Source organism: Eschrichtius robustus, chromosome 9, assembly GCF_028021215.1.
Source record: "Eschrichtius robustus isolate mEscRob2 chromosome 9, mEscRob2.pri, whole genome shotgun sequence".
Taxonomy (NCBI): domain Eukaryota; kingdom Metazoa; phylum Chordata; class Mammalia; order Artiodactyla; family Eschrichtiidae; genus Eschrichtius; species Eschrichtius robustus.
The window spans coordinates 114627142-114653763 of record NC_090832.1 but is presented as its reverse complement, the minus strand read 5'-3'; the positions used below and the strand labels follow the sequence as shown (position 1 = coordinate 114653763).

The 26622-nt window shown below is 37.7% G+C and overlaps 1 protein-coding gene across 1 annotated transcript in view; it reads right to left on the bottom strand.

Annotated features, from left to right (window-relative positions):
• COL19A1 (collagen type XIX alpha 1 chain) overlaps positions 1-26622 on the bottom strand; it is a 361076-nt gene that overhangs the window by 143995 nt on the left and 190459 nt on the right. The window contains exon 14 of the mRNA XM_068550858.1: positions 9487-9540. Within this exon, the coding sequence (XP_068406959.1) occupies positions 9487-9540 (54 nt within the window). The remainder of the gene's footprint in view (positions 1-9486; positions 9541-26622) is intronic.

Below are 26622 nucleotides of genomic sequence, written 5' to 3'. Positions count from 1 at the left end.
ATATGGATGGCCAACAGGCACATGAAAAGATGCTCAACATTATAGTCATTGGAGAAATGCAAATCAAATAAATATCACCTCACACCTGTGAGAATAGTTATCATCTAAAAGATCACAAATAATAAATGTTGGTGAGGATGTGGAGAAAAGGGAGCCCTTGTACACTGTTGGTGGAAATGTAGATTGGTGCAGCCACTGTGGAAAACAGTATGGAGGTTCCTCAACAAACCAAAAATAGAACTACCATGTGATCCTACAATTCCATTCCTGGGTATACAACCAAAGAAAATGAAAACACTAATTTGAAGAGATACATGCACCCCAATGTTCATAGCAGCATTATCTACAATAATCGAGATATGGAAGCAACCTAAGTGTCCATCAACAGATGAATAGATAAAGAAGGTGTGGTATATATATACATTGGAATTACCGAGGAATAAAAATGAATGAAATTCTGCCATTTGCAGCAACATAGATGGGCCTAGAGATTATTATGCTTAGTGAAATAAGTCGGACAGAGAAAGACAAATATTGTATGTTACCACTCATATGTGGAATCTAAAAAATAAAACAAATGAACGAATATAACAAAACAGAAATAGACTCACAGGTATAGAGAACAAACTAGTGGTTACCAGTGGGGAGAGGGATGGAGGCACCACAAGACTGGGGTAGGGGATTAAGGGATACAAACTATAATGCATAAAATAATAAGCAACAAGGATATGTTGTACAGCACAGGGGAATATAGCCATATTTTGTAATAACTTAAATGGAGTACAATCTATAAAAATATCAAATCACTATATCGTACACCTGAAACTGATATAATATTGTAAATCAACTACACTTCAATAAAAAAAAAGCCAACATATGATTATATCATAGAAATTATACCACAGTATACTTTTCTCACTAAGTGGTTAATTTAACTCAGTGTTTTCTCAATTATGTAATATTGACCTTTTATAAGTGTTGTTTTTAATAGTCTTATAGATAAACTGTGGATAACTAGATAATCCTAAATGATAAGTGAGTTTCTAGAAAGCAAGCCAAATAAAGGCAAAGCTGGCAATATCAGGTACTGAAAAAATAGTAACAGTTCCCCAAAGTCAGGTACAGTACTCTGCATACAGGAGTCAGGTATGGAGATTTGATGATTTCTGTCCTCTGAGTCTCATGTTGGTTTTGCACATTCATGAAAGGCGCTGGGGGAAAGCAGCATAGCTCTCTGGACCTGAACAGGGTACACACTTTCCCAGTTTCCCATCTAAATGGCAGATGGTGCTAAAGATGGATGGTATCTCTCCGAAACTCTCTAATCCTTAAGAAGAAATCCTCAGGAAATATCACAGGAAGTAAGTGGAAAAAGATGTCATCTGAATGCCAGGGAGTTTAAGACGTGCAATAAACACAAACCACTAGTTACAGAATGCAAAACCTCTAAGTTGCTATTTACAACATGTGTGTTTACATATTTATACATGGAGCCCAAGCAAAAAAGATGCTTTCCCTCCATATTTATGTTCTACATGGGACCAGGGTTAAAACTATTATTTAAAATAATGTGTTGACTTTTTTCTCTTAGCAATACTAATCCTTGGTACAAGGATACCAGGCATTGATTTGGGGACTGAGCAGAATTATGGATACACTCACTATGCATTCTAAAGGGCACTGTTGGTTTCAACACATAAAGATAAGAAGACAATCTTATATTCTCCTCTCACCTTAATGTGCAACTAACCAAATTACGTCCTGAAACTGAAAGTTCATCATTATCCATTCTTTATAAGTCTCCTCTCCCATGTTCAAGCACATGTAAAATAGTGGAATTACAACTACAGAAAACCATAGTGGTTTCTACCAGGCCCTGAACTCACTTCATTGAAACTCTGAGGTCATTCTACAGCTCTGAAGTCAGCACCCTCCAAGTAAGAAGAGATGCTTGTTTTTACCACACTGCGAGGCAGTTCTGATCTGCTTTACTGGCTTTGTGTGTGTTCTATTTAAGCTGCCACTGGTCATGGTGAGGCCATAATGGCATAATTTCACTTGAAAAATACGTCAAGCCCCATAAAAACAATTCAGCTTAAGGAAAATTTTACTTGGATGAGTCCTGTGGTGTGTGCTGATTTCACAGAAGCAGTGATTTTGACGTCCTTTTTCCTAAGGAGATGGATGTAACTCACTAATTATGAGAACATAATTTATGTTACTTGTGTTGCCTTAGGTAATGCATATAAACCAGCTCAGAAACAAACAAGCCAAAAGAAGAACAAGTTGTTTTTCCATGAACGCCTTAGTGAATTTATACATGATCAGCACAAATTTGTTCACAAAACAAACACTAAGGTCTTAGGTACTCCACAATGAGGACACTCATCTCTGCTTCTTCAAGGAAAACGACTTAATCTACTCAACATTTCCAAACTTGTTAATATACTTAAGTTTATTGTGAAACTGGATAAACATTGGGCTTCATAAAGCTTCTGGGGCATTAGAACATGAGCATGGACATCCTGATAAAGTAAGAATTCAAGTAACAGTTAAATAAAATGAGTTCAACGGAGTGGTAGTTAAAGCAGTCATTTTACTTTCAGTACTTTTTCTTGACCAATTAGACATTCTCTTTAATCAAGTCCTAATACTCTGAGTTCACATACTTACTTTCCCGTCTGCACACAGCTTCAGATCAGCAGGCTGCAGGTGAGAATCATGACAACATCTAACCCCTACCTGGCACGCTCCTTACAACAACTCTGCCAGGTAGGTAGGGGTTATTAGAATCTCCATCTTCTAAGTGAGGAAACTGAGGGGCAGAGAGGCTGAGGAACTTGCCCAAGATCACAAAGCTAAGAGGTGGTGAGGCTGGGGTTTAAATCCAGGTGATCTGAATTGCCTCCATATTATCCCCTATGTTGCTTACACACTGAGAAGCCAGCAGACACATGGCCTGCCCTGTCCTCTGTGCCTTTGCAGGACTGACCATCAGACTCCCCCCTCGTGAAGGAAATATGACTCAGTTCCTTTGCCATCAAGTCTGGGCTGGTGCGAAGGACACACCCTGATGGGACACACCCTAAGTAGGGTGAGTTCTCCATGCTGTTTAGGACACAAGGAACCCTGACCCCAGACGCAGGCTTCAGGGTGGCTTGGAGCAAGCACTTCAAGGGAGAGTAAAAAAAGTAGAATCTGCACAAAAATGTTAAAATGAGGCAATTAAATGGATGGCTGCTTGGAAGGAATAAAAATGAAAAAAAAAGGACAAGCACAGGCAGAGAAGCTAAACTGACATAGCAGCACTATTTACAATAGCCAGTACATGGAAGCAACCTAAATATTCATCAACAGAGGAATGGATAAAGAAGATGTGGCACATATATACAATGGAATATTACTCAACCATTAAAAGGAATGAAATTGCGTCATTTGTAGAGACGTGAATGGACCTAGAGAGTGTCATACAGAGTGAAGTCAGAAAGAGAAAGACAAGTATTGTATTTAAAGGCATACATGTGGTATCTAGAAAAATGGTATACCTGAACTTATTTGCAAAGCAGAAATAAAGACACAGACATAGAGAAAAAAATGTACGGATACCAAGGGGGAGGTGGGAGGAATTGGGAGATCGGGATTGACACATATACGCTATTGATACTATGTATAAAATAGATAACTAATGATAACATACTGTATAGCACAGGGAACTCTACTTAATGCACTGTGGTGACCTAAATGGAAAGGAAATCCAAAAAGGAGGGGATATATGTATATGTATAGCTGATTCATTTTGCTGTACAGTAGAAACTAACACAACATTGTAAAGCAACTATACTCCAATAAAAATTAATTAAAATAAAACACACGGGGTGGCTTGTAAGGCATTTAAAACATAAAATTTCTATTCAGGATCAAAATTAGGGTCCAGCAACAAAGAACGCAAGAGTGTGGTGTCATCTTGGTCCAGCCGAACAAACTTCTGTTCGGGGCAGTCACTAGCTGATTCACCAATAAATGTTCTTTCAGAGACCCAGAGGGACTTTAACAAAAGGCCCTGAGATTGTTCAGACATGCACTTTAATGTGACTATAAAGGAGAAATCCAAGGTTACATTAAAATGATACTTATTTTTTATGTTTTGGGTATTAGGGATATTAGGAAATCCTATAAGGAATCTACATCTTCGAGGGGATTTTTATAAATGCCAATTCTTTTGAGATGTTTCATGTAAACTTCCATGAACATGGTCAGCCGTCTGAAATACTCCACTTTTCATTAAGACACCTTCTTGGGCTCACATCCAATTCCCGTCCTTCTCTTTCTCCCAGATTCCCCATTGCTGCCTCTCCTTCCTCACAATTCACCCCCTAATTCCCTCACATCTTTTCTTGCAATTTTTGTTTCTAATGCTCTCCCATTTATTTATTCAACTAAAACTTCTCTCTCAGCTGGTACCAATTCCAGCCACCTCTCCTTTTATCCAGTATCTCTCCTCCAAATTTGTTCCAAATTTTAATGCTGTTGAACCCTCCATGCATCTTGAAACGCTCTTCTGTTGACTTCCTGGCCCTGCAGTATACCGGTCCCCCTCCTGGTCCTCCTCTGCCATCATGGGCTGGACATCCTCTTGGTGTCCAGGCAGGTGGTCCCCATGCTGCTTTCCCTTACTGCTCCCTGACACACTCTCACCTGCGGCTCAGGGTCAATATTCAACATTAGCTGAATTTTTTTAATTGTGTTAATCTATAAAGGATGTGAGATCCCAAAATATGCCAGCCAAATGTTTCACTTGTAGGACTTCCAAAAGATAACAAATGGAAAAAACAATGGCATATAAGAGATTCAAATAAGAAATAAGGAGGTTAAGAAAAAAAAAAGGCCACAAATCTCAGATATATATCACCACAAAACATTGTTATGGCTAACAGCAGCTTTTAAGTACCAGAAGCATACTACTACTATGTTTTATTAAATGAACACTTATCTAAAATTTAGTAGCTTACAAGACAATAAAGAGAATAAAGTCAACTAATGAAAATTTCAAACAGAATTTTGGTGTGGTACTTGGGAAAAAATAATGTTCTTATCGTGCTTATAGAAAACTCTACACAAAGGGTTAAAGAGAAAATTTTTTTATATTTATATTTATTTAAGCCTTAATACAAGAACAGTGGTATTATTAGCAGTATTATTAACATTTTCTATAATGTTTGGTATGCTTACATGTGACAATTATGTTTGAAACTCACTGTAATTGAGAGATATTAGTAGAATACAGGCTAGCCTCTATTTAATCATTGAGGAAAACCAACAAATCAATGATTTCTTCTACTTTCCTTAAAGACATTATGCCTAGGAGTAAGGTGCATAAACTTGCACATATTTTATATTTCATTTCAATAAACTCAGTGATAGTCAATTCATTCCTGATCAAACACATGTAATCAAAATATGAGTTTTCTTGACAATGGGTCAATAGAAAAGAATTTTAAATTCCTAGATTTTTCTGTTGTTTTCTATTGCAACGTTCAGTGAAATGAAAAGTTACAGGTCTTAGCTTTCAGTGTGTGTGTGTCTGTCTGTGTGTATGCACACACACACATGCATATACATGTACATTTGCATGTCCAAAAGAGCTGAGTGCTGCCTAACTCTTGAGCAGAGAAGAAATGGTGGCACTAAGATGGGTCTAAATGTAAATATGTAAGAATGCTTTTTTCTTTAATCTGCTTCACTTCTAAGTAACTGAAAAAGCAGAATAAATCTCTGAGTACATTTGGAAATAATCATTTGTAAATGTGTATAACATCAATAATACCTGATCTAAATGCTCTCCTCTATAAATATGGCATTTGTGAAAGAGCAGTAGTAATAATGATAAACCTTGCCTAACATTATCTACAAAATTCTATTACATTCCTTAGTTTCTGACACTGTTACTCGTTGATAAGTTAGAATAAAAGTAATATAAAATTATCTGAACTATACATATTTATAAATGGAGTAAATTTGCATAATATAGCGGTTGAACTTAACAATTTGAATACGTTCCTCCAAAATTATCATGAAGACTACATAAGTTTAATTTATTCTTTAATTCACCTTCTTCTGAAATGTAAGCTTCGCTAGGGTACAATTTCAATTTGAAGCATTACTATTTTCAAAGAGCCTCATCTGAATATTCTTCATTTCATCTAGTCTGACAAAGACTCTCATAATTATCTTACAAGCCAAATGAAGAAATGTGGGTTGGAAGGAGGGAGAGTTCGAATGTACTTGTACATGACTTGTATCATGTCACACGAATATCAATGGTAGACAAGATGGCAGCTTTGCTGGTGTTACTCAGAGTTTTCAGGCCCTGTTCTGCTCAGGATTTATTAGTGATATGAATGAAGACTCAGCGGGTAGGCTTATCAAAATTTAAGGTGATGTAAATCTGGGAGCTATTTCACTGGAAAAAAACACAATAGAATGGTATTAGAAACTAAAATCCAGAAGATGAAATTTAACTATCACAAGGGTCAATTCCTACTCTGTGATAAAGAAAGACAACTGCACAATCGCAGGATGGATGAAGATCTGACTGGGAAGAAGTTTTCATTAAAATAAAGGAGGAGGCACCTTGAATTGACCACATGTCAGTACAAGTCAGAAGTACAAGTTCCTTGTATGCTTAAAATTTCTTAAGGGAGATGATCTCATGTTAAACGTTCTTACCACACAAAATTAAAAAAAAAAAAAGCTCTGCCACAGGGGGAAGAATTCAAACATACTGCCTAGCTTCACCCACCTGACTCCATAATTTCCATCTCAAACCACCTAGGGTTATTTTTGGAGTTGAAATTAAAAATCTATTTATCATTGTACTTTACTGAGTTATTGTTGACAATTAAAATTTTATATATTTAAGGTATACAACTTGATCTGATATACTTACGCATTGTGAAAGTCACCACAATCAAGCTAATTAACATATCCATCCCCTCACAAATAGTTACTTTTTTTGTGGTGGAAACACTTAAGATCTACCCTTTTAGCCAATTTCAAGTATACAACACAATATTAACTACAGTCTCATTGTTGTACATTAAGTCCCCAGAACTTATCCATCTTGTATAACTAAAAATCGTATCCCTTGACTGACATCTTCTCTTACCCCCTTCTCTACCCAGCCTCCAGTAACCACCAGTCTACTCTCTGTGTCTATGGATTTTACATTCTCAGATTCCACATGCAAAGGCGTATTTGTATTTCTGTGTCTGGCTTCTTTCATGTAGCATAAAGTCCTCCAGTTTCCTCCATGTTATCGCAAGTGGCAAGATCTCCTTCTTTATTAAGGCTGAATAATATTCCACTGTGTGTGTGTGTGTGTGTGTGTGTGTGTGTGTGTAATCACATTTTCTTTATCCATTCATCTGTCAATAGACCTTTAGGTTGTTTCCATATCATGGGAGTATGCATATCTCTTCGAAATACTGATTTCCTCCCTTTAGGTATACACCCAGAAGTGGGATTGCTGGGTCGTAAGGTAGTTCTATTTTTACTTTTTTGGAGGAACCTCCATACTCTTTTCCACACTGGCTGTACCAGTTTACATTCCCACCAACAGTGCACGAGGGTTCCCTATTCCCCACACCCTGGCCAACACTTCGTGACTCTTGTCTTTCTGATACTAGCCATTCTAGCTGGTGTGAGGTGAGAGCTCACTGTGGTTTTGATTTGCATTTCCTTGATGATTAGCTACCTTTTCATATACCTGTTGTCCATGTGTATGTCTTCTTTTGAGAAGTGTCTATTCAGCTCCTTTGCCCATTTTTAAATGGGGTTATTGGTTTGTTTTGCTATTGAGTTGCATGAGTTCCTTATATATTTTGGATATTAACTAGGGAGTATAATTTATCACTCAGTTTCCAGGAAGGGAGAGTTACTAGAAGGAAAATGTTCCCTGGATGCTGCAGACAGAAATTAATTCAGAAACATGGTCCTAGATACAACAGACATCTTGGTCATTACTGTGAGAAAATAGAATAAGAAGCTTGGAAATTAACTTCACATGATCATTTCGTCTAGTCCTCTGCCCCCAGTGGGTGAAAACGCTTAAGACAGCCTCAAAAACACAGATCTAGGGAAGTAATCGTCTATGGTTCCCCAAGACTATTTAAAACATTGATCACGTGGATTAATGAACACTTGGATAGAGAGGGGCTGGAAAGGTAAAAGGGGAAACTATAATTGTACACATAGGTGTTGAGACTAGAACCCAAATGTGACTATTTTGTAAATACTTTTAAAATATCAGCATAGTCCACTTACTAGCAAAGTGTTCGAACTCAGTTTTCTCTGTGAGGGCTATCGTAGAACCTACTTCACAGAGCTATTGTGAGAAATAAATGAAATATGAATCATTTAGCACATGTAGGTAGCTGATAAATGTTAGCTATTATTCACAAGATTTTCCCTTTTATTTTCTTAGCCATCAAAACTTATTAAGCCTTTTTTTGTTCACTGAAATAGCCACTGTGAATGAAAACTGGACATAGAAATGTTCTAACTGAGAAAACTTAGACATCATCTAGTCTAGTGGGCAGAACTGGGAATAATAAATTTAAATGACTGAAAAGAGATTTGGGGTCAATAGACTGGGACAGTAAAAGAGAACATGGGATCCAAAGCCAGAAGCCCCAAATTCAAGTCCTGGCTCGACTTTTTAGTAGTTCTATGACTTTAGGCAAGTCATCTACACTCTGTGAGTCACACAACTCTCATCCATAAGGTAACAAAAGTTCAAAATACTACTCATATAAGAAAGCACACATAAAATGTTTGGAGACTTTAACATGATTTGAAAACAGTTAATAACAACTAACGACAAGAATGGGGTGCCCCCTTGCAGAAAGTGTTCATGCAGAGCTGACCAATTATCTGTCACTGCAGGGGTTCCTTTTAGGGGGAGCCAGTAAGCCTAACTGCCCTGGAAGGTGATTGCTATACTCCCACGGCAAGTACAAAGTACCCACATACTACATACTTTATCTCAAAGGCAGGAAAGTAACTACAAAGAGTCACGAATGTCAGCAATTTAATTTGGCTAAAGAATGTAGTTGATATCCACAGTCTTTACAGAATTCATGAACAGGCTAGAACTCCACAAATATAACCCATCAAACTTAACTCTGCAAAGATGAGCTTAACTCAAAAACCCCAAAATAGGACCAACGTGCTCCAGATCAAATTATGGTTAATTCATTTCACCCAAATTATATCTCCACATTTGTGCTGCCAATCTGGAAACTATATAGAATTTTCTGGATTGTAAAAGCGCTGTCAAAATCTCAAATCTCAAATTTCGGCTTTCAGGTAGTTGATATTCTCCTCGTGCCCATCTGCTTGCTGTATTTTGATTTTATTTTTATAAGTGTTCAGAAATAAGTAACCCCTGAGTTAGTAATGCATGCCAGTTGTTCTGTGTTTACTTACCTTCTGACCCTCTTTTCCAGGTGGACCTTGGGGGCCTTGGATCCCCAGGGAGCCCTAGGAGGAAAAAGAACACATATTAATTGATTGTTTCAAGTATACCTGCTTTGCAGAGAATGTTGTGAAAATTAATACCTATTTTATTGATTATAGAAAACTTTTAAAGTGATTCGAACTCTTCCAAGCCTAGGCTACCTAATACATTAATAATGATGAACTGTCCTTCGACTGGTTTATCTTTGGAGTTAACACCAGAAAAGAAAAAAAAGGTGATTCCTAACCACGTGTGAGGCTCAGTGTTCACCCCCAGTGGCGACTCCCATATGATTGGAACCATGTTTTATCAAACTGCCATCAATAAATGGTAACAATATTTGCAGGCAGAAAGAAATGCTGCTTCATATATTTAAACTCTATAAATGCAATGGTATTTTTGGTTGAGAGTGGCTCTGTGACTATCCGCTAAGAGAACACCTAGTTATGACGTTGGCTTCAACATTCATCTACTCCTAACATTTAATTTTTAGCATCATAGACATTATTTAATACTTACCCATAACATTGTCAAGTGGTAGAAAAAATAACCTTTTTTTTTTTCAATTATACAAAAGGCCCAGGAAATCCCAGGTGCACGAATCTGAAAGTCAGTCTCCTGGTTCTCACAGACAGTTACTATTACACAGGAATTCTCACTCAGCATGAAAATCAAAATGATGACACTGCTGATTTTAAAGTCTCCGGCATTGACTGCTAGTTGTTACCTCTCTGAAAGCTTCTTAGTCTCCCCTGCTGCTTCCTCCTTCCCTATTCAACCTTTCAGTGTGAGGGTTTAGGCCCGTTTCTTCCCAGTCTATACTCTCCCACCATGGTCTCATGTACCATGAACTTTGGATTCTCCAGGCCAATGATGCCAAGATTTATAACTCAGTTTATCTCTGAGTTGCAGGTCCACACATCCAACTGCCTGCCTGACACGCCCACTCCGCTCTCTCACCAGCACTTGAATTTAGCACAGTGACACCACATCTAGGACCCTCCCACCAAAACCGGGTCCTCTTCCAGCACCCCCCAACTCCGTAAACCCACGCACCATCCTGCTAGGGCTCCTGCCAGGAATCTATAACTAGTCCTCCATGCCTGCCTCTCTCACTTCTCTTTCACATCCAGTCCCCAAGTCCAATTGCTGTAGCTCCACAGTAGATTTGGATCCATCTATTATCTCCCTTCATCCTTCAGCTCCATCACCCTTCTTGCTTGCTCATCTATGAGAGTCTCCTTGGTGACACTAGACATGGCCCCCTCCATCCTACACAGCACAGCCAAACCTGAAAACCCAGCCTGACCTCCTCCGGTTGTCCACGTGAAGAGATGAATGCCTTGTTTCATCAGTCGTAGGGTGCCTTGTACTTGTTCTTTAAAGCACTTATCATAAGTCTATTTAAAAGATTATTCAGGTAATGATTCACTAGGCTCTAAGGACAACAGGTAGAATCAGTGTCTTATTCAACACTAGATGCCTGTTAATGTCTGAGTGAAAAAAAAATCATAATGGGAAATCAATTCACTGTAAAAAAAAAAAAAAAAAAAAGTTTTTTGGTAAAGCCAGTACTGTTCAAAGGGTTTTAAAAATATGTATGGTTCAAGATGGTGGAAGAGTAAGATGTGGAGATCACCTTCCGCCCCACAGATACATCAGAACTACATCTACATGTGGAACAACTCCTACAGAACACCTACTGAACGCTGGCAGAAGACGGTAGACCTCCCAAAAGTCAAGAAGCTACCCACGTACCTGCGTAGGGCAGAAGAAAAAAGAAAAAACAGAGACAAAAGAATAGGAACGGGACCTGCACCAGTGGGAGGGAGATGTGAAGGAGGAAAGGTTTCCACACAGTAGGAAGACCCTTCGCGGGCGGAGACTGCGGGTGGAGGAGGGGGGAAGCTTCGGAGCCACGGAGGAGAGTGCAGCCACGGGGGTGCGGAGGGCAAAGCAGAGAGATTCCCGCACGGAGGCTCGGCGCCGAGCAGCACTCACCAGCCCGAGAGGCTTGTCTGCTCACCCGCCGGGGTGGGCGGGGGCTGGGAGCTGAGGCTCAGGCTTCGGTCAGATCCCAGGGAGAGGACTGGGGTTGGCGGCGTGAACACAGCCTGAAGGGACTAGCGCACCACAGCTAGCTGGGAGGGAGTACGGGGAAAACTCAGGAGCTGCCAAAGAGGCAAGAGACTTTTACTTCCCTCTTTGTTTCCTGGGGCGTGAGGAGAGGAGATTAAGACCGCCGCTTAAAGGAGCTCCAGAGACGGGCGTGAGCCGTGGCTATCAGCGCGGACCCCAGAGACGGGCAGGAGACGCTAAGGCTGCTGCTGCCGCCACCAAGAAGCCTGTGTGCGAGCACAGGTCACTCTCCACACCGCCCCTCCCGGGAGCCTGTGCAACCCGCCATGGCCAGGCTCCCGTGATCCGGGGACAACTTCCCCGGGAGAACGCACGGCGCGCCTCGGGCTGGTGCAACGTCACGCTGGCCTCTGCCACTGCAGGCTCGCCCCGCATCCGTACCCCACCTTCCCCCCGCCTGAGTGAGCCAGAGCCCCCGAAGCAGCTGCTCCTTTAACCCCGTCCTGTCTGAGCAAAGGACAGACGCCCTCAGGCAACCTACACGCAGAGGCGGGTCCAGATACAAAGCTGAACTCTGGGAGCTGTGTGAACAAAGAAGAGAAAGGGAAATTTCTCCCAGCAGCCTCAGGAGCAGCGGATTAAATCTCCGCAATCAACTTGATGTACCTGCATCTGTGGAATACCTGAACAGACGACGAATCATCCCAAATTGAGGAGGTGGACTTTGGGAGCAACAATACATATATTTTTTTCCCTTTTTCTATTGTTGTGTGTATGTGCACGCTTCTGTGTGTGATTTTGTCTGTATAGCTTTGCTTTTACCATTTGTCCTAGGGTTCTGTCTGTCCCTTTGTTTTTGTTTTTTTTTTTTTTAGTATATTTATTAGCGCTTGTTATCATAGGTGGATTTGTCTTTTGGTTTGGTTGCACTCTTCTTTCTTTTTTTATTACTTAAAAAATTTTTTTAATAATTATTTTTTATTTTCTATTTCAATAAATATTTTATTTTATTTTATTTTCTTCTTTCTTTCTTTTTTTTCTCCCTTTTATTCTGAGCCGTGTGGATGACAAGCTCTTGGTACTTCAGCCAGGCGTCAGGGCTGTGCCTCTGAGGTGGGAGAGCCAAGTTGAGGACATTGGTCCACAAGAGACCTCCCAGCTCCACGTAATATCAAATGGCAAAAATCTCCCAGAGCTCTCCATCTCAACGCCAAGACCCAGCTCCACTCAACGACCACCAAGCTCCAGTGCTGGACACCCTATGCCAAACAACTAGCAAGACAGGAACACAACCCCACCGATTAGCACAGAGGCTGCCAAAAATCATAATAAGGTCACAGACACCCCAAAACACACCACCAGACATGGACCTGCCCACCAGAAAGACAAGATCCAGCCTCATCCACCAGAACACAGGCACTAGTCCCCTCCACCAGGAAGCCTACACAACTCACTGAACCAATCTTAGCCACTGGGGGCAGACACCAAAAACAACGGGAACTATGAACCTGCAGCCTGCGAAAAGGAGACCCCAAAAACAGTAAGTTAAGCAAAATGAGAAGACAGAGAAGCACACACCAGATGAAGAAGCAAGGTAAAAACTCACCAGACCTAACAAATGAAGAGGAAATAGGCAGTCTATCTGAAAAAGTATTCAGAATAATGATAGTAAAGATGATGTAAAATCTTGGAAATAGAATGGAGAAAATAAAAGAAACATTTAACAAGGACCTAGGAGAACGAAAGAGCAAACAAACAGTGATGAACAACACAATAAATGAAATTAAAAATTCTCTAGAAGGGGTCAATAGCAGAATAACTGAGGCAGAAGAACGGATAAGTGACCTGGAAGATAAAATAGTGAAAATAACCACTGCAGAGCAGAATAAAGAAAAAAAATGAAAAGAATTGAGGACAGTCTCAGAGACCTCTGGGACAACATTAAATGCACAAACATTCGAATTATAGGGGTCCTAGAAGAAGAAAAGAAAAAGAAAGGGACTGAGAAAATATTTGAAGAGATTATGGTTGAAAACCTCCCTAATATGGAAAAGGAAATAGTTAATCAAGTTCAGGAAGCACAGAAAGTCCCATACAGGATAAATCCAAGGAGAAACACGCCAAGACACATATTAGACAAACTATCAAAAATTAAATACAAAGAAAAAATATTAAAAGCAGCAAGGGAAAAACAACAAATAACATACAAGGGACTCCCCATAAGGTTAACAGCTGATCTTTCAGCAGAAACTCTGCAAGCCAGAAGGGAGTGGCAGGACATATTTAAAGTGATGAAGGGGAAAAACCTATAACCAAGATTACTCTACACAGCAAGGATCTCATTCAGATGTGACGGAGAAATTAAAACCTTTATAGACAAGCAAAAGCTAAGAGAATTCAGCACCACCAAACCACCTTTACAACAAATGCTAAAGGAACTTCTCTAGGCAGGAAACACAAGAGAAGGAAAAGACCTACAATAACAAACCCAAAACAATTAAGAAGATGGGAATAGGAACATACATATCGATAATTACCTTAAATGTAAATGGATTAAATGCTCCAACCAAAAGACATAAACTGGCTGAATGGATACAAAAACAAGACCCGTATATATGCTGTCTACAAGACACCCACTTCAGACCTAGGGACACATACAGACTGAAAGTAAGGGGATGGAAAAAGATATTCCATGCAAATGGAAATCAAAAGAAAGCTGGAGTAGCAATTCTCATATCAGACAAAATAGACTTTAAAACAAAGACTATTACAAGAGACAAAGAAGGACACTACATAATGATCAAGGGATCACTCCAAGAAGAAGATATAACAATTGTAAATATTTATGGACCCAACACAGGAGCACCTTAATACGTAAGGCAAATGCTAACAGCCATAAAGGGGAAATTGACAGTGACACCATCATAGTAGGGGACTTTAACACCCGACTTTCACCAATGGACAGATCATCCACAATGAAAATAAATAAGGAAACACAAGCTTTAAATGACACATTAAACAAGATAGACTTGATATTTATAGGACATTCCATCCAAAAACAACAGAATACACTTTCTTCTCAAGTGCTCATGGAACATTCTCCAGGATAGATCATATCTTGGATCACAAATCAAGCCTTGGTAAATCTAAGAAAACTGAAATCATACCAAGTATCTTTTCCAATCACAACACTATGAGACTAGATATCAATTACAGGAAAAAATCTGTAAAAACTACAAACACATGGAAGCTAAACAATAAACTACTTACTAACCAAGAGATCACTGAAGAAATCAAAGAGGAAATCAAAAAATACCTAGAAACAAATGACAATGAAAACACGACGACTCAAAACCTGTGGGATGCAGCAAAAGAAGTTCTAAGAGGGAAGTTTATAGCAATACAATCCTACCTTAAGAAACAAGAAACATCTCAAATAAACAACCTAACCTTACATCTAAAGCAGTTAGAGAAAGAAGAACAAAAAAACCCCAAAGTTACCAGAAGGAAAGAAATCATAAAGATCACATCAGAAATAAATGAAAAAGAAATGAAGGAAACGATAGCAAAGATCAATAAAACTAAAAATTGGTTCTTTGAGAAGATAAACAAAATTGATAAACCACTAGCCAGACTCATCAAGAAAAAAAGGAAGAAGACTCAAATCCATAGAATTAGAAATGAAAAAGGAGAAGTGACAACTGACACTGCAGAAATACAAAGGATCATAGGAGATTACTACAAGCAACTATATGCCAATAAATTGGACAACCTGAAAGAAATGGACAAATTCTTAGAAATGCACAACCTTCTGAGACTGAACCAGGAAGAAATAGAAAATATGAACAGAACAATCACAAGCACTGAAATTGAAACTGTGATTAAAAATCTTCCAACAAACAAAAGCCCAGGACCAGATGGCTTCACAGGCGAATTCTATCAAACATTTAGAGAAGAGCTAACACCTATCCTTCTCAAACTCTTCCAAAACATAGCAGAGGCAGGAACACTCCCAAACTCCTTCTACGAGGCCACCATCACCCTGATACCAAAACCAGACAAAGATAGTACAAGAAAAGAAAATTACAGGCCAATATCACTGATGAACATAGATGCAGAAATCCTCAACAAAATACTAGTAAACAGAATCCAACAGCACATTAAAAGGATCATACACCATGATCAAGTGGAGTTTACCCCAGGAGTGCAAGGATTCTTCAATATATGCAAATCAATCAATGTGATACACCATATTAACAAATTGAAGGAGAGAAACCATATGATCATCTGAATAGATGCAGAGAAAGCTTTCGACAAAATTCAACACCCATTTATGATAAAAACCCTCCTGAAAGTAGGCACAGAGGGAACTTACCTCAACATACTAACGGTCATATATGACAAACCCACAGCCAACATCGTTCTCAACGGTGAAAAACTGAAACCATTTCCTCTAACATCAGGAACAAGACAAGGTTGTCCATTCTCACCACTATTATTCAACATAGTTTTGGAAGCTTTAGCAACAGCAATCAGAGAAGAAAAAGAAATAAAAGGAATCCAAATCGGAAAAGAAGAAGTAAAGCTGTCACTGTTTGCAGATGACATGATACTATACATAGAGAATCCTAAAGATGCCACCAGAAAACTCCTAGAGCTAATCAATGAATTTGGTAAAGTAGCAGGATACAAAATTAATGCACAGAAATCTCTTGCATTCCTATACACTAATGATGAAAAATCTGAAAGTGAAATTAAGAAAACACTCCCATTTACCACTGCAACAAAAAGAATAAAACATCTAGGAATAAACCTACCTAAGGAGAAAAAAGACCTGTATGCAGAAAATTATAAGACACTGAGGAGAGAAATTAAAGATGATACAAATAGGTGGAGAAATATACCATGTTTCTGGATTGGAAGAATCCACATTGTGAAAATGACTATACTACCCAAAGCAATCTGCAGATTCAATGCAATCCCTATTGAACTACCACTGGCATTTTTCACAGAACTAGAACAAAAAATTTGAAATTTGTATGGAAACACAAAAGACCCCGAACAGCCAAAGCAATCTTGAGAAAGAAAAACGGAGCTGGAGCAATCAGGCTCCTGGACTTCAGACTATACTACAAAGCTACAGTAATCAAGACAGTATGGTACTGGCACAAAAACAGAAATATAGATCAATGGGACAGGACAGAAAGCCCAGAGATAAACCCACGCACATATGGTCACCTTATCTTTGATAAGGGAGGCAAGAATATACAGTGGAGAAGAGACAGCCTCTTCAATAAGTGGTGCTGGGAAAACGGGACAGCTACATGTAAAAGAATGAAATCAGAACACCCCCTAACACCATACACAAAAATAAACTCAAAATGGATTAAAGACCTAAATGTAAGGCAGACACTATTAAACTCTTAGAGGAAAACATAGGCACTCCATGACATAAATCACAGCAAGATCCTTTTTGACCCACCTCCTAGAGAAATGGAAATAAAAACAAAAATAAACAAATGGGACCTAATGAAACTTAAAAACGTTTGCACAGCAAAGGAAACCATAAACAAGACGAAATGACAACCCTCAGAATGGGAGAAAATATTTGCAAATGAAGCAACTGGCAAAGGATTAATCTCCAAAATGTACAAGCAGCTCATGCAGCTCAATATCAAAAAACAAACAACCCAATCCAAAAATGGGCAGAAGACCTAAATAGACATTTCTCCAAAGAATATATACAGATTGCCAACAAACACATGAAAGAATGCTCAACATCATTTATCATTAGAGAAATGCAAATCAGAACTACAATGAGATATCCTCTCACACCCGTCAGAATGGCCATCATCAAAAAATGTAGAAACAATAAATGCTAGAGAGGGTGTGGAGAAAAGGGAACACTCTTGCACTTTTGGTTGGAATGTAAATTGATACAGCCACTCTGGAGAACAGTATGGAGGTTCCTTAAAAAAACTACAAGTAGAAATACCATACGACCCAGCAATCCCACTACTGGGCATATACCCTGAGAAAACCATAATTCAAAAAGAGTCATGTACCACAATGTTCATTGCAGCTCTATTTACAATAGTCAGGACATGGAATCAACCTAAGTGTCCATCGACAGATGAATAGATAAAGAAGATGTGGCACATATATACAATGGAATATTACTCAGCCATAAAAAGAAACGAAATGGAGGTATTTGTAGTGAGGTGGATGGACCTAGAGTCTGTCATACAGCGTGAATTAAGTCAGAAAGAGAAAAACAAATACTGTATGCTAACACATATATATGGAATCTAAAAAAAAAAAAAAAAGTCATGAACAACCTAGGGGCAAGACAGGAATAAAGACGCAGACCTACTAGAGACTTGAGGATATGGGGAGGGGGAAGGGTAAGCTGGGACAAAGTGAGAGAGTGGCATGGACATATATACACTACCAAATGTAAAATAGATAGCTAGTGGGAAGTAGCCGCATAACACAGGGAGATTAGCTCGGTGCTTTGTGACCACCTAGAGGGGTGGGATAGGGAGGATGCGAGGGAGGGAGACGCAAGAGGGAAGAGATATGGGGATATATGTATATGTATAACTGATTCACTTTGTTATAAAGCAGAAACTAACACACCATTGTAAAGCAATTATACTCCAAGAAAGATGTTAAAAAAAACATGTATGGTTAACCTATTATATATTAAATGTCTTAAACGCTTTGGAATATGAGAAATCTATTCAAACATATCTGAATTCACCTTCATTCCAGGAGAAACATTCTTTTATTATCTAATTTTTAAAAATTAGGATTCATTTTTATAATGTGACTGTTTCCTTTAAAGTCATGACTACCTTTAAACTAAAACACCAGGTGTGCTTGTGATGACCTATAATTATTTATTATGTATACATTTTTTGGTGTTTTATAGAAACTAAATTTTCATAAATGTCATAACATTAAGTTCACCATCTAATTTTATTTAGAATAGATTAAAAGGTTATTGATATATTTTAATTTTTCACTCAGATAGCTTTCCTTTGATTAAAATTGTCAGAATTTAGTGTAAATTACTATAAGTAATTTTGAAAAAGCATTAGTACAAAAAATCCTGGATATATCACCCATCCTCAGTGTTCCCCAAATCTTTCTGAGTCTTTCTCCACAAAATATTCATAAAATATATGTATTTATTAATTTCTTTTACCTATTTTTGGAACACTTTAATGTTATAGGGGCATGTAGAACCTATGTTTATTGATTTAAGCAGGAATAAAAACCAGGGAATGAAAAAGGTGATCAGTTATGTTTGTTTTTACCAAAAACACCTGGCAAATGGTATATAACCAAGGAAAGTTGGCTAATTAGGCCAACTTTAGAATGGCAAATTCCTAACGTGTATAAGAAAATCAAATTTTGAAATCCAAATACACCAAATATTAATTACAAGGTAATTACAGGGAGTTGTGTCATTTCTTATAAGATTGACACAATCTTGGCTCCAGATAAAACTCTTCCGCTTTACCCTTAGGAAACTATTTTCATTTCATGAATAGTCAAACTTATACGTAACATTTTTGATATCCATCCAAATTTTGACAGCTCTTTCAGTGTTTTTAATCATGAGCTACTAAAACATACACACACCAAACATTCATCAAGGGAGTACAATTAATTCTGAGCCACATGTAATCAAAATTCCATTCCCTTTACTAGTTGGCGAAATTATATAGCAAAAGCCTACATAAGACGATAATATTAAACTGGATTTGGAATGTATTTGATGGATTCAAAAAAAATTTATGAGAACCTTTTGTGTGAAAAGTCCAAAAGTAAGATACGATACACTCACACACATAAACCCACTAATATGCCTCCTGTACGGTCATGATTCTGAATAATCCTCCCCCACCCCTTACCTTTGCTAAGTCTGGGACCCAGAAAGGAATCTGATGAAAAAGTGGGATTAGAGTCTGCCTGCCAATGCAGGCGACACGGGTTCGTGCCCCGGTCCGGGAGGATCCCACATGCCGCGGAGCGGCTAGGCCCCTTAGCCACAACTACTGAGCCTGCGCGTCTGGAGCCTGTGCTCCGCAACGGGAGAGGCCGCGACAGTGAGAGGCCCGCGCACCGCGATGAAGAGTGGCCCCCACTTGCCGCAACTGGAGAAAGCCCTTGCACAGAGACGAAGACCCAACGCAGCCAAAAATAAATAAATAAATAAATAAATAAATAAATAAATCTAAAAAAAAGTGGGATTATTCTTAATCTCCAATGGATTATTCACTATTTGAATTATCCATGACCAGGTTTTAATCCTAGCTATATTACATTAATATTCAGAATATTTTTGATCTGACTTTATTGAATATTACTAGTTGACATTTACAAAGAACAATGATATCAATATTGTCATTAGTAAAACATAGGTCATCCAACTGTGGAAAAATCATATTTTTTCCCAGAAATAAGAAATTAAAATTTGGGGATGATACATTATTTACAATTCTCCAGCTAACTACTCCTTGCATTTAGTAAAGTCAAACAATGGATTACCCTACCACTTAGCATAAAAATTGTAGATATACCTAGGCTGATGCTCCTCAAATTAAACTTGGGTAGAGCCCAGCATTTGTGTCAGAACCCTTCCCATAATTCCTTCCTACTCTGACCTTGTAAATGCCATGTTTGTGCTTTACTCATCCTCTCAGTTGATTATGAGTTCTAGAGAACAAAGAATCATTTTTTTTCTATCCTTTACCACACTTACAGAAGAGACTCAATAAGTACTTACAAAGTTGGATCATAAGGAACTAAACGGAGATAGAATAACACTGAGCGGTGGTAGTGGTAGGAAAAGGTTTCTGGTCTACATGTAATTATATTTATTTTCAATACTTGGCCTTGGACTTAAATACCACATTGGAGGACTTTCAATTTTGTCTGTATTTCTCATCTAAAGTGATCATTCCACTCTCTGATTTCTAAGAGTAAAATTGCCTTACAGTTCATTGAAGAATTAATCATCTACTCTTATTGTAATACAGAAGAGTTTGTTCTGATTCTTGATCTGGATTTTGGTATCATGGTTGTGTTCAATTGCTCTGATTCTTGATCTATATGTTGGTAAAGTGGGTATATTCAATTTGTAAAAACTCCTTTGAACTACAACTTGTGATACATACTTTTCTGTATATATGTTATATTTCAATAAAGAAAAAAATCCTAAAGCCTGTGAAAGCTCAAATTAAAAACAATCATCTACCATTTTTGACATCATCTCCATTATGGAACCTATTTAAATCTTTGACAATTATTTGATGTTTTACAGGTTTATACCATTTTTCTAGTTAGAGAATCATATTTAAGTATCTTTGTGCACATGACATCTTTGCATAATCTGTGCATTATTTTCTTCTTCAGTTTAATGTGGTGAAGAACAATGCCTATCCATTTTTTTCTTCTTTTTCCATCTACTTAGGCTGCTATGAAAATTACTCTAAATTGTTTTATTCCTAAAATTTCACAAACATGAAGATTTATTGCTTTTCTGAAAGAGAAGCTTAAGAATGTACTTAGGATATTCACGATGTAAACATCTGCATACGTCTATACAAGCATTCATTTTTAAAAAAGAATTCTGGACATTAAAAACGTTGACAAGGAAAGGAATTCCTAAGGCTGTTACCCCTTTTAGCTAGGATAAAAATATGCAAAAAATAGTCCCAGCCAGCTAAACCATTTTAAGTCCCAGTGGATCGCTATTACAGTGTGTTACACTGCACATAGCTCTCTCTGGACAATCTGCTGATTGTTTAAGACAGGCGAGAGCTTATCATCATGGAAGCCCATGTAAATATTTAACTGAGAAATTACTTAGAATTAACTGGTTCAGAGCAAAGTTTTGAAGTGTCTAACCAATACAGCAGATGTTTATAGAGTTAATAGGGTAGATTAATTGCATTTGAACACATTTTCATTTGTGAAATGAAGGCAAGATATATTCATAACTTCTCAGTCAAAGAAAGGAGCTGAAGTAAAAGATGGAAGTTTCATTTTAAAGTATCCTTTGTACTCCCTTGCCAGGAATATTGCAGAACATATGATCCCTAAAACCCACTTCAGCAAAAATGTTATGCAAGTAAGTGTATTTTAAGTGTTATGATTATTGCTTTAGAATATGCTTCATAGGCTTGAAACATAAGATTAAGCAGAATCTGCATAAATTCTTAGACTACCACTAGAGCGTTTTCTGTGTTTCAAATAGCGTGTAGAAAATTAAGACGGAAAACAGAGTTTTTCTGTCTTTATAGAAAATTTCATGCATTTAACATGAGAACAATTCGAACAAATTTTATAAGTTGGAGGTATCAGAACAAAATACAAAAAACAAATAAGTAAAAATATCACATATAGTCCACAGTCATGGGAAGTGATTTTCATGTTAGCTCTGAGAAGCGGCATTTAAGAATATTTATGATGAGAAATTAAAGGAGTGACCAGTTTTATGCTATTTCACAGAATTGTCAGGATGCAAGAAATAATTTCCCTTAGGGTGTGTAAATATTTGGAAAAGAAATTCTATGTTACACATAAAAAGCCTATCATTTTATCATAAGCAGTTGTCATTACACACTAAGAAATAGATGTTTTTGAAATAAAAAACAATAGAATCTCTTCTATACACTAAAAAAGCCCTTGCAAACCTTTGCAGTAACACTGACAAGAGAAGGATAAGAAGAGCTGTCACCAGAAAGAAAACTCTATGAAATATTTGTGTAGACAGGAATGTTTCAATCATTCTCAGTTACAGTAAACAAGTTCCATAATTGGATGGACAATTTTATCTTACTTTCAACAATTTAAAAAATAGAGGTCATTCGTAGTGCTTTCAAAACTTAACAATTTCATTCAGAAGCTCTGGCAGTATTTTAGACATGAGACATAATGAATTATGATTGTTCCTTGTGGTTGCAGGGATAAATTTTAATACTAATCTTTTTCTATGTTTTCTGAACTCCGAAATCACATTTCTTTTTATTATATAGATTCTGAAATAACGTGTTCTCAGTCACCACTGATTTAACCAATAAAACTAGAAATATTATAAATTAAATAATGGAACACAGTCTGTGACTCTAGAATGCTGTGGGACATCCGTAAGTCCCACAGTTTCCTCTAACAATGAGTTTTCCTCCTATGATGAGGCGTTCCACTTCACAAATTATATATATCCTCAGTTTTGTTCCCCTTTGCATCTTATGTAGCAAAATGGACTGCATTTAGTAGGTGTTGAATGGACGAATGGCTGCTAAGATTCTGATTCTTTACACTTCTCCTGGTACTTCTGCTGTAGTGAGAATATTAATTGCCATAGCTACAGAAATTCCAGTTTAGAAACCTATATTCTTCATCCACAAATCCCACTTGATACCAAAATAATCCAAGTTATTTAAAATTCTTATGTGGTAGTACTGCAGAATAGATGCTACACTTCTATCTGGAGGAGTTTGCCCTTCATCAGAAGAAGAAATATAAGCTTCTGTCTTTAATTTATCTCACACTGATGAGGATTAAGTACTTACTTTTTTAAAAAAACAACATGAACTGCAGTGGTTAAAGTATCTATGTAAACCATTAATTACAAAGAAATAGATCCAATCAAATTATTTAAAATGCTTATATCACCTAAAAAATGTAGTTTCTTATCTGGCAATTATTCTTGACTCATTTTCATTTATTTGTCATAAGTAGTTTCATATTTGTAATTATTCTTGACTATGAAAATCTTTACATAGATTTGCTTTATGTTGGCCCTAACTTAATAAATGAAATAGTTTGATTTCAGTTAACTCAAGGCTCTGTTGACAAGTAAAGAATCTTTGGGCCACGGTCTGTCAAATCCATCTGTATCATCTCTCTCAATGATTTATGTGAGGGAGAATATGATTGTTTCAGTTTTAATGATTAGTCTGATCATCATAACAATCTGTATTTTGGACTGGCCTCTTTCTACGTCAGAAGTATCCATTTTCCTCAGGAAGATTACGATAATAATAGCAAAAGTGTAAAGAAAATGGAAGAGTCAACACAGACACAGACAGGGGGCTGGAAATTAGGCTCTGTTAACAGAAGAGTGTTTCTAAATGTCAAATACCTTATCACCGTATATCGGGAGATGTTCCCACAGATCATAAAGTTTAACTATGGATCACACGGCACAGAGGAAGGAGTAAATGCAAGGATAATCCTAACCCAACCGGAAAGGGAATGGAAAAAACGTTCCTCCCCTCTGTTTCCCTGAATGAAGAATTTCGGGAGAAGAATGGTGAATTAATCAGATACTAGAATTCTTGCTTTCTCTAGAATTCATAAGGCATTAGATTTCTCAGGAGCAACACTGATGCTAAAAGACAATGATGCGAAACCATTATAATTCTGATGGAAAGAGTTTTGAACCTAGAATTCTATACCAAGACAAGCTACCAATCAAGTGTGAGAGTAGAATAGAAACATTTTTGTATTTATTTATTTATTTTATTTTTTATTTTTTTGGTGGAAAGGAACCCTTGCTTTGTTTTGGATGCTGGCAACCAGGGATGGGGGTGGAGGTGGCGGATGCCTGTCCAAAGGGCAACTCCCCCCCCACCCCCCACCCATCCCACTCCTGTGACAATCCGCGGATAAGAGCTTTTGTAGGTGAAGGGAGGGGGCTACATGCAGAACAGCACAGTCAGGTCTGACAGTCACCTTGAAATTGGTCATCAGCGGTCTGACTAGTGTCATCTTGATTGTTATAAGTACAATTAATCTTCAGTTCCAGGGTTGGTTTGTTTCCATTGAATTTTATTTTATTTATTTTTTATACAGCAGGTTCTCATTAGTTACCTATTTTATACATATTAGTGTATAGACGTCAATCCCAATCTCCCAGTTCATCCCAACACCAACATCCCCCTCCCTGCCACTTTCCCCCTTGGTGTCCATACATTTGTTCTCTATATCTGTGTCTCTATTTCTGCCCTGCAAACCCATTCATCTGTACCTTTTTTCTAGGTTCCACATATATGCGTTAATATGCGATATTTGTTTTTCTCTTTCTTACTTCACTCTATGACAGTCTCTAGATCCATCCACGTCTCTACAAATGACCCAATTCTGTTCCTTTTTATGGCTGAGTAATATTCCATTGTATATATGTTCCACATCTTCTTTACCCATTCGTCTGTCGATGGGCATTTAGGTTGCTTCCATGACCTGGCTATTGTAAATACTGCTGCAATGAACATTGTGGTGCATGTGTCTTTTTAAATTATGGTTTTCTCTGGGTATATGCCCAGTAGTGGGATTGCTGAGTCATATGGTAATTCTATTTTTAGTTTTATAAGGAACCTCCATACTGTTCTCCAGAGTGGCTGTATCAATTTACATTCCCACCAACAGTGCAAGAGGGTTCCCTTCTCTCCACACCCTCTCCAATATTTGTTGTTTGTAGATTTTCTGATGATGCTCATTCTAACTGGTGTGAGGTGATACCTCATTGTAGTTTTGATTTGCATTTCTCTAATAATTAGTGATGTTGAGCATCTTTTCATGTGCTTCATGGCCGTCTGTATGTCTTCTTTGGAGAAATGTCTATTTAGGTCTTCTGCCCATTTTTGGATTGGGTTGTTTGTTTTTTTAATATTGAGCTGCATGAGCTGCTTGTAGATCTGGGAGATTAATCCTTTGTCAGTTGCTTCATTTGCAAATATTTTCTCCCATTCTGAGGGTTGTCTTTTCGTCTTGTTTGTAGTTTCCTTTGCTTTGCAAAAACTTTTAAGTTTCATTAGGTCTCATTTGTTTATTTTTGTTTTTATTTCCATTACTCTAGGGGTGGATCTAAAAAAATCTTGCTGTGATTTATGTCAAAGAGTGTTCTTCCTATGTTTTCCTCTAAGAGTTTTATAGTGTCCAGTCTTACATTTAGGCCTCCAATCCATTTTGAGTTTATTTTTGTGTACGGTGTTGGGGAGCGTTCTAATTTCATTGTTTTACCTGTAGCTGTCCAGTTTTCCCAGCACCACTTATTGAAGAGACTGTCTTTTCTCCATTGTGTATCCTTGCCTTAGTTGACCATAGGTGTGTGGGTTTATCTCTGGGCTTTCTATTCTGTTCCATTGATCTATATTTCTGTTTTTGTGCCAGTACCATATTGTCTTGATTACTGTACCTTTGCAGTATAGTCTGAAGTCAGGGAGTCTGATTCCGCCAGTTCTGTTTTTTTTCCCTCAAGACTGCTTTGGCTATACAGGGTCTTTTGTGTCTCCATACAAATTTTAAGATTTTTTTGCTCTAGTTCTGTAAAAAATGCCACTAGTAATTTAATAGGGATTGCATTGAATCTGTAGATTGCTTTGGGTAGTATACTCATTTTCACAATATTGATTCTTCCGATCCAAGAACATGGTATATCTCTCTATCTGTTTCTGTCATCTTTGATTTCTGTCATCAGTGTCTTATAGTTTTCTGAGTACAGGTCTTTTACCTCCTTAGGTAGGTTTATTCCTAGGTATTTTATACTTTTTGTTGCAATTGTGAATGGGATTGCTTCCTTAGCTTCTTTTTCTGATCTTTCATTGTTACTGTATAGGAATGCAAGAGATTTCTGTGCATTAATTTTGTATCCTGCTACTTTACCAAATTCATTGATTAGATCTAGTAGTTTTCTGGTGGCATCTTTAGGATTCTCTGTGTATTGTATCATGTCATCTGCAAACAGTGACAGTTTTACTTCTTCTTTTCCAATTTGTCTTCCTTTTATTTCTTTTTCTTCTCTGATGGCCGTGGCTAGGACTTCCAAAACTATGTTGAATAATAGTGGTGAGAGTGGACATCCTTGTCTCGTTCCTGATCTTAGAGGAAATGCTATAAGTTTTTCACCATTGAGAATGATGTTTGCTGTGGGTTTGTCATATATGGCCTTTATCATGTTGAGGTGGTTCCCTCTATGCCCACTTTCTGGAGAGTTTTTATCATACATG